Here is a 10359-nt window from a genome sequence, read left to right on the forward strand (position 1 = left end):
TAAACACACTTGAATCCAAGAACTCCAAGTATTTCCAAAGCCAAAGAGTCTCATTATATCTAACAAAAATGACCATTGAACTGTATCATATGCCTTCCTCAAATCAATTTTCCAAGCTAAAGTTGGCTTTGCTCTCTTAGCACCAAACCCTCTCAGAAGCTTATGAGCCATAATAATGTTATCCTGAATCTTTCTACCTTGAATAAAAGCATTTTGCTCTTTATCCACAATCATACCCAACACCTTAGCAAGTCTATTTGCCAAAATCTTTGCAATGACTTTATAGAAAACATTACACAATGATATTGGCCTATAATCACCCACCTTGAGAGAATCTTTCTTCTTTTGTGTCAAAGTAATGAAGGTACTGTTAGTCCCTCTTCCCAATTCTAGATGGGAGAAAAATTGCAAAACAACATCAATAAAATCTTCACCAAAAATACTCCAGAACTGTTAAAAAAATCGAGAAGTGAATCCATGAGGACCTGGAGCTCTATCAGGTCCCATAGAGAACACAATATACTTTATTTATTCTCTAGTGATAGCCTCTTCAAATATAGAACTCTCAACAGCAGACAATTTGTTTCTTATACATCTAGCTTCTGGAACATAAAGGGCAGGTTGATCATTAGAATAAGCTCTTTGAAAATGATCCACAAACTTGCTCTTAATGATACTTGGTTCAGTAATGGAAACCCCATCCTTTTGAATAACTGTGATATTGTTCTTTGCTCTGTGTTGCTTGATTTTTTGGAAATAAAATTTAGTACATCTATCTTGCTCCTTCACCCATTTGATCCTAGACTTCTGAGCCAGTAAAATTGTTTCATTTGAAATAGCAGCTTCAAGAGACATCCGACCTTCCTTTTCAATCTGAATAAGTCTCTCATTCATTGAATCATCTCGCAACTGATATTGAATGTCAGCTAGCTTCTTCCTACAAGAAATAGCTTCTTCATAAACAGAACCAAACTTATTCTTATTCCAATCTTTTATTGCTTGTTTAGTGAGCTTTAACTTGTAAAGAAGTCTTTTGATTGGATCCCCACTGGTCTTAGTCTTCCAAACTTCAACAATCATGTCTTTCACTATAGGTTGTTGATTCCACACACAAAGAAATCTAAATGGCTTTGGCCCCTCAGCAATCTGTAAAGGAAACATCATCTTTAAACCCCAGTGATCTGAGGTCAAATGGGGAGTTAACATTATATGAGAATTTGGAAAAACCTGCCCCCACTCCTCATTTATTAAACTCCTGTCCAACTTTGCATAAATCCTCCTATTAGAGTGCCTGTTATTACACCAAGTAAATACACCATTAGATGTTGGCACTTCTGACAAACATAAGTTATCTATGGTCTGATTAAAATCCTGAAATACTCTTGGCGGATGTTGTCTCCCCCCTTTCTTCTCTTCATTAACTCTTATTATATTCCAATCCACCATTAAAAGCCATGGCCCATCAATAAACTGAGCACTATCCTCCAAGTCTTTCCATAAGGATTTCCTTTGATTATCAGTATTCTTAGCATATACAGAAGTCACATAGAATTTGCTATTAGACCCTCTAACCACTACCTGTAATAACATCATCTGATCACTGGTCTGTAAAACTGAAACATCAAGTCTCAATGGATCCCAGCCACACCAAATTCTTCCACCTGCATCAGCTGAATAATTATTATCCCAACTCCAATTATTCCTAATTCTGACTTTTAATCTCTGGAACTTACTACTATTGACTCTAGTTTCTACCAAACCACATAACACAATCGAGGAGTCACTTAACCAGGCCTTCACTTCTTTCTGCATAACCAGCCTATTAAGACCTCGAACATTCCACAATCCTATCATTTAGACAAAGAAATTGGTGGAATTGCCCCACTTGCAATCATACCTCTTGTAACTCTAACCACACTAGGATCAATCTCTACTTCCTTCTTTTTATTCTTTTTTTTTTTTTTTTTTTTCTACTTCTTTGAGCAAGAGGTACCTCCCTCTGGTGATACTGGAACCCCCACCTCTGTCTCCTGCACTAGATTTTGCACTTTATCCGTAATCTGGAGATCCCTTTCAATAGCACATTCTTGATTATTTTCCACTGACATTACAGCTACCCCATTACCCTTTTCAATCGCTATAGCATTGTCTAACGTAGGTTCCTCTCCCTCTTCTCTCTCAGTTAATTCATCAAGAACTTGGAATGCGTTCAAGGAGACCACTTGTAACTGTGATTTTTGAGACCCTGCCTTAACTTTGCCTTTTGATTTCCTTTGCACTGTAAAGCCACCCACCTCTTCAATCATCTCTATTACAGGACTCAAAATTTCCTTATCCCCCTCTGAGATACCCTTATCTTGGGGTACTGCTATGTTCTCCTTTTCGAGTTTTTTCACCACCCACTTCTCCTTAGGTTTAGAAATTCTAATCTTGTTTAATGGACACAAACTCTCAGTATGATCCATCTTCTTGCATAGACCACATATTTGAGGCTTCCATTCATATTCAACTTGTACTCTACAGGATAGCCCATGCAATGTTGTGTTAATTACTTCTGGGAATTTATCATCCACTTCTATCTCTGCCAAAACTTTAACATATAAACCCCTCTCTCTACAAAGAGTAATATCATCCACATATATAGGTTTAGCAAAGTTTGACACCACTTTGGAAACTGAAGTTCCACTTCGAGCATGAACTGGAATGTCATACACCCTCATCCATATGGGAACGGTAGCTAAGATATCACGCTCCAATTGTATACTCTTATGCCATTTCTTCACTATGATGGCTCTACCTTGGAACGTATGAAATTGAGATAGAACTTGTAGCATATCATCCTCAGACGGAAAACGGGCCTGGAAGAACCCATCCTTCATCGAAACTACCACGACATCTTTATTCCATCTTTTCTGAACATATGATTTGAAGTAGGGGAAGTAAGGCTTACTTCCTAAGACGTAACAAACCACAGAATTCGCCCATTACTGTAACTCTTCAGCAATATCTTCATCTTCAATAACCACACACTCCTTATTCCGATTCTCACTATAATAAGTTAATGGCGTAAAGCCATTAGTCGTAGAATTCTAGAGTAAAGAACTCCATGAGGGGCGGCGCGATGGGGAGGAAAGATCATGTACACTACCCACAGTAGAGGATGGTTGCCCTTTCTCCATGGAAGTGATCATCGTCCCCAGAAACCCTAGTAACCCTAGAGATGCCAATGTCGCCCTAGCTTGATATCATTTGCCTTTTCACTTATTAAAAGTATTAATGTTCTCTTGGGTATCTTAAAGTAAAAGGATTAGGTTTAGGAGTAGTAAATACATTTTGTACCACTACGTTGTGAATAAAATATCTAAGTTCCTTTTCCAGTGAATATTCATAAGGTCTAATTACATTGAATACGTAAGCAAGCAGATAAAATAGATTAGACATAATTAATCTGAATATAAATGCATTCATACAATATGCAAATTGAATTATTAATACTATCATGCATATTTAAAATTAAAATTAGTTTATTAACCACATAATATAATAAATCTCAAATAGAATAAGAGATCATTATCATTATTGGTGAACAATCTCTTTTAATTAATGCGGGTCCCTCAACTTCGTAACATAATAAATCATACAATCAATACGTCAATAACTTATCCTGATGGAGGAGTTCATTATTACTATTGTTGGGATTCATTTGCTATTAGGTGAGCACTTCCATTAAAATAATAATATGTGGGTCCTTTAACCATTGCATTAAAAATCGGATAACCAATACGCCAATAACTTATTCGGTTGGCTAAATTCATTATTGCTATTGGCGAGAAAATTCCATCATTTCCATATCTCTTAAGACAATTCCTTGTCGATCATATAAAATGATTCCCGATTTTGTTTAGCCTTTCTAAAATCACCTAGTGTAGACCACTCCGTGGGGGAGCTAACACTATTGATTTTAGATTGAGTGTATAACATTATTAAAACTCTAATGAAAAATAAAACATTAAATATCTTGTCATTATAATCTAGACCCTTTAAATCATGCGTAGGGCCTTATTTTTAAAGATCTAATTACAATGAACATTTTATACTTTTATTTTCAATAAACAACCACTCTTGTAATATTAAAACTTTTCAAATCATGCGTGGGGCCTTATTTTTGAATATCTAATTACAATGGTTTTAATAACGAAGGCCATGGGGTAATGTATAAAAATCCCCGCTCCCACTCAATTTTTAATCATTTATAATTAGGGTTTTCAATTTATTCATGATTTAATGCATACAAAACACCTTGATTTTAATCCAATTAAATTTAGAAAATATCTGGATTTTAAATGATTCACTAATATTTAATTTGAGGCATTCTTTAAAAATAATTTACAAAAATAATTTTTCGTTTCCTAATAAATGCCCTCAAATTAATTAGCAATCAAATCCAATTTTTCTTCATAATTTAATTAATATAAATCAAGCCATTTAGATGAAAAATCATGGATCCAATGCATGAATCCGTATTAAATTATTCCATGCATCACATAAATAATTAAACCACAAACAGAAGTAATTTAAATAGCCAATGGATTTAACTTTTAACATTTAAATACTATTCTTGCTGTATGGGCACCCTTCATCAGTTTATAAACACCAATAGGAAGCTAGTACGTGTTAGGAGAAGCAAAACGATGCTTGGAACGTGCCTGGAGGGTCCCACCCGCGCTGGAACGCGCTTGGGGGCAGCAGGGCAAGACACGTGCTCCCATGCCCTGGCACGTGCCTGAGGCTCGTTGCAGCGTGTGCATCTCACGCGCTAGCATGCCTTTACCCTCTTCAGCTCCTGACACGTGTTCCTTACGCGCCAGGCTCATTCTTGATGTGATGCACCAGATTCCAGCCTCCTCCGATGCCTTTTCTCGCCGCCGGCGATGCTCTGGCCATTGGAAAAACGCCAAAAAATTTCAGAAAAATAGAAAAAATTCCCAGAAAATTAAATTAAGCCTAAAAAAATTCCAGAAAAATTCTGAAAATTTTTGAAAAAATTCCAGAAAATAACTGAAGCCTAATCTAGCCCTTTCGGACATTCTTAAAGCTTTATAGCATCATTTGAAGAAGATTACATGGCTTTAATAAATATTTACAATTTGAAATACAATGAAAAAAAAAAAAAATTACATCATTGAATTTTCAAACGGCTAAATCAAAGCCTTAATTATATTCATCCAAAAATAAAATTACATTCAATAACCTATAAGCTTCATCCATGGCCCAAACACACATCATCATCCATTCCCAATTATACATACATCATCATGTATTAATATATGTCAACATAATAAATCATACATCAATAAATAAATATATATGAATATAATTTTGGATCCATGAATGATAATTTTCATAAAATTATGATCTCTAGTAATGAATCAAACCATGTTCTGATACCACTGCTAGGAAACGTGCAAGTTTTAAAAATTTTATGAGGGATTTTCATACATAGATCTTGATTCATCACATAGAGACAAGTTTTATGCAAAAATAAAATATGATGTATAATTCAATTAAAAGATTGAATACTTACATCAAAGGGTTAAGTAAACCTTAGATCTCTCCTCTAAAGTGAATGCTCTCACTTATTGTAGATTCCTTTTCTAGATGCCTTCTCATTAGATCCCCATCTTCTTGGTAATGGTCTTGCCTTTAGGAATCATCCATTAGCCTCCATGAATGATCTTAGAAAACTAGGCTTGTGCGAGCCTTCATTAGATGAGAATATTAACCCTAATTTTCTAGAGAGAGAATATATATTACTTTTTCCTTCTTCCAAAAATCACCCTTAAAATATACATAGACCATCTATATATATAGGCAACATAAAGATAAGGAAAAGGAAATAATAAATCCTTCTCAATTTTTAATTCACATGTCTCAAATCTACTAGGATTCCAATATCAAGGTGGGCTATGAGTGAGAATTCTTTGGGCTTATTATTTTATTGGCTACAATGAATTAATAATTGGCCCGGTCCATGGACCCAATTCAATTAATTCATAAATTAATTTCTACTCCACTAAAAGAAGTTCCAATTAAATAATAAATAACCTCTAAGTCAATATTGCACTTTAACCCCTCTATGTATAATTAGTTATCGGATAAATAAAGCCATCAATCCGACTACTTAATTAATATATTTATTTTGGTACCTTTGATTATTTTCGGCTTGATCACAATAAAATATTTGTTTGACAAAAATAATAATTTAAATAAATAAATATATAATAAATCATTTTGTCTAAAAACACACGAAGGCCTTCGAATTTACTTTATGATCAATTACAATCAATACAAAATAATTACAAGTAGCAATGATGCAAATATTGAAAATATAACCCTCTAATTATTAATTACATAATTACCCAAAGTGTCGGTCCAAGGATTCTGAAAATTCCTCCGAACAAATCAAAGTAATTACTAATTAATAAAAGAGTCTATACTTCTCTCATGCTTAAGAGTCAAATGCCATGACAGTGATAGGGAGCAATTGCATACGATGGCTCTCGCAATATATTTCAACCTAAGGCGGATTCAGTTCAAGTCTTAATTAATTGTGAGTCTATCCATAATTACCGACTATAAACAATTTATGATTACTATTTATATTCATGTATTGATCGTTATCACATACATATATAAATATATCTTGTAATCAAGTGGACACTATCAATTCTATAATGAATCGAAACATAATACATTGAATTCACCAATTGTATAAAGCATAAATATTTTAGAAACGTCAGGAACATATGTCACTATAATCTAAATAAGAATTTGCTATGCCAGGGCATATAAAACTGAACAACAACTACCATATAAGCTCCTAATGGTTAGTTGCTATGGACTTGTTGTAACATGATAGTAAAGCTATTCCTAAATTCCCCAAATACTATAACCATTCATGTTCTTAAACTATTGGGAAACCTTTGAAATTGTATCTTGCCTTAACGTGCTTTAACGACTTCAGGAATTACATCCTGATACTTGGTCACAAACATCCCCGCAAACCTTTTTTCATTTATTTTGAGTGCATAAATTAAGCTCAGATCTCCCTTTGATCAGATTTTTAGATATCAAAGTTGCAGAACTATACACCTTGGAATAGTCCACTTCTCCAAGCTAAAACATAAAGTAAGTGGATTATTGGAAATTAATTTATGCTGTAATTTTAGCTGATTAACAAAGAAGCCCATTACTTTCCTATCTTTCTCGGTGGAGGCATGTGTGTGTGAGTACCGACTAAGAAAATAAAATAAAATAAAATGAGCATACACAATGGATGTAACTTGAATGCTGCAATTATGTCATCTTTTGACAAACCAAAATTAGAACATGCTCTTAATTTTTGCTCCCAAAATGATTTGGTCATGAGTGCCATTGAATAGATAACTTGTGAGTTTGTGCGCAGCGGAATGGTTGTGGAATATAATATAGGTAATTAACCTAGAAGGATGTCCAATTTTTACTTATTTTAATTTTACTAAAATAAAACTAAAATCAAACCCACAAAGCAAAAATAAAATGCAAGTAAAGTAATAAAGTTTGAGAGACGACACTAGGATTTTTAGCGAAGAAACCCTAATTGGTAGAATAGACCAATTATTACGGGAAAAACTTATGGTTTGTACAATCCAGAGCAAAACGATCCACTATGTTTGAAGCAAAGTACACTGCATTTTAACTCAGGCTCACACCCTATCATTATACCAAAAACCAATCGTTGACAATCCCTAGCTTTACGACTCCCCCGTCTGACAGTTCTAGACCTCAGGCTTACTCTTGATATATCTCTGTAGAAGAGTTGCAGGTAGATCAAACAACACTCCACGAATGCTTTGACTCCTTCAAAGTGTGATCGCTTCACCCCTTTTCTTTAAGATCTGAAGTTGATGAAGAACGAAAGAATTCTGCTTTTTGAAATTTCTGAATCTTCAATTATGCTCCAATTCCTATGAGATAGAGAACAACACTCTTAAATCACTATTGTGTTTATGTGTGCTCTCAAAAATAAAATAAAAAAATTACATTGATTTTCTGAATGAAAATATCTTTCAAACAATTCTCTCAATTAGAAAAATATATATTTTCAAGCCTTAAAAGTTTTAGAGAGAAAACATATATTTATAGACTTTTGAAAACCTAATTGTACTTGGAAAATAAGTCAATTTAATGCATAAGATTTTGGAAAGAAGTCTATACCAAATAGAAAGTTTAGACATAATATGAAACTAAAATCCTAAACTATAGGGAAGGCTTAACAATTTGGAAAAATTATGTTTTGGAAACTTTTAAGAAACATACCATATATATATAGTATCCTAAGTATGAAACAACTTCCTAAAGTGTTATTCATACCTTTTTCGTAGATCATAGTTTATCAAACTTGAACAACTTTTCAATTCCGTAGCCGATCTTCGATTTTGATATGGTAACTTAAAAATTACAACTCGATCGGACTCGTTTTGATACTGAAATTAACCAATTACAAAAATTATATCTCACATGGCTAACATATGAATCGCTTAATTGTGGGATCCAAACCCATTTTTTCAACTTTGCTGACCACCTCACTAAACCAATAACTTTTTAAAAGTAGGATCATTGGTTTATAAATAAACCATTTTCGAACTAGTAACTTGGGTATACCGTGATTCAACAAGATTACAATATTTGGTTCCAATTCATTCTCCAACTTAAATTGAAGTATTGGATACCAAGATTTGATTGCTTTCAAGACATCCTCATTAGTGACAGCAATGCGTCTAATGATTTGAATAGAAGGTATGATTTGGTTTTCAAGGCTCCTTTCAAGCATATAAGGTATAGACGACAAGATCTGCGCGATTTCTACTTCAGAAAAGCCCAAAGATTTAAAATATTCCAACTTTGGCTTAAGGGTTTTGTGTGCATTGAATAAATATAAAAGTGGATGCTTCTTGGTTAAGCTTGAAATTTGTTTTTCACTAAAACCATAAGTTTTGAAAAGCCCAACAATTGTATGTAAATCAGCTTGAAGCACACGTGGATCTCCTTTGAGCACTTGTACAAGGTTAGTGCCAGAAAGTCCTGAAGATTCAAACAACTCAATATTGGGTTTGAGGGTTTTGTGTGGATCAACTAGAAGTATCTGAGGATGTGTTGTTATCAAATTTTTTATATGGGTCTGAGTGAAACCATGGGTTTTCAAAAGGTTCAAGACTGAGTCTGTGATGTACTCTAATTTATTTACCATTTGCAAAAGAACGAATCCTTAATTTGCAGGATAGGGTTACTTAGAGGGTGTCAAACCTCAGGGACTATGATGGATTATCAAGTATTTAATTAATACTATTTTAATTTAAAGAAAGAGATTGTTTGTTTCTATTGTGTGTCAGTAGCATAAAAAAAACGGGTAAAGTGCAAAAAACCCTCCTAAACTTTACTCTCTCTCCCCAAAAACCCCCTTGAACTATTTTTTTTTATAGTTAACCCCCTGAACTATCAATTTTTTTGCAAAAAGTACCTACCGGTGATGTTCCGTTTGACTTCTCAAGCCAATTAGGCGCGTGATGCACATTTGCTAGCAATATATCTTTAAAATAACAAAGCTACCCTTATACCATTAAATGTATAAAATTAAAATTGAAAAATAAAAAAATCCCAAATTAAAACCAAAGTCTATACTGGTTCACAATCGTCACAAACCAAACCCTAAGACAAAACCTCTTACGTGATTTGAATTTCACCACCGCTGTGTCCTCAGCCACATTCTCTCCCTCAATATCGTCGTCGCGACCTCATCAACGCTGTGAACCTGCTGTCGTCGCCACAGCCACAACTGTGAACTTGTCCGCAATGCGCGTCTCCATCTCTGGCGTCGAATCGGCCTGTTGAGGAGTTAACGAGGATGGGAATTTTGCAATTGGGTTTGGTGAGTCTGTTACTCATTTTGTAGGCTGGACGTGGTCAAGAAGGCTATAAAACATGGCTCTCTGTTGAGGAGTTTTTCAGGCATATGGGAGGTAACAAAGAACACCTCTATTTGGAGGAAATCAACGAGGATGGGAAGTAGTCCAATTTTCGATCAATGAACTGCTCGTTGGTATCATTTATTTGAAGGTAGCAATTGTCATCAAAACATGGTTCCCAAGAGCGACTGGCGACCGGCAATGCCGATGGGTTGTCTTCACTTCGTACTGTAAATAGTGAATAATTGTCATCAAAACATGGCTCCAAAGAATGAGTGGCGACCGGTGATGGCGATGGATTATCTTCACCTTGATGGGGTTTCTATTTGGGGGTTAGGGTTGAATTGGTAGATTG

General features: G+C 34.5%; 2 protein-coding genes across 2 annotated transcripts; both read right to left on the bottom strand.

Annotated features, from left to right (window-relative positions):
- Window positions 1-528: 528 nt before the first annotated feature.
- On the bottom strand, window positions 529-1854 carry LOC132273684 (uncharacterized). Its single transcript, XM_059774706.1, has one exon. It carries the CDS (start codon window positions 1852-1854, stop codon window positions 529-531), a length of 1326 nt encoding a protein of 441 aa, XP_059630689.1.
- A 116-nt stretch (window positions 1855-1970) lies between these two features.
- LOC132273689 (uncharacterized) lies at window positions 1971-2879 on the bottom strand. The gene has a single exon (XM_059774719.1). It carries the CDS (start codon window positions 2877-2879, stop codon window positions 1971-1973), a length of 909 nt encoding a protein of 302 aa, XP_059630702.1.
- Window positions 2880-10359: the final 7480 nt, after the last annotated feature.

Source organism: Cornus florida, unplaced genomic scaffold, assembly GCF_030987335.1.
Source record: "Cornus florida cultivar Cherokee Brave unplaced genomic scaffold, ASM3098733v1 CherokeeBrave_3.0.0_Hap2_Chr01, whole genome shotgun sequence".
NCBI lineage: Eukaryota > Viridiplantae > Streptophyta > Magnoliopsida > Cornales > Cornaceae > Cornus > Cornus florida.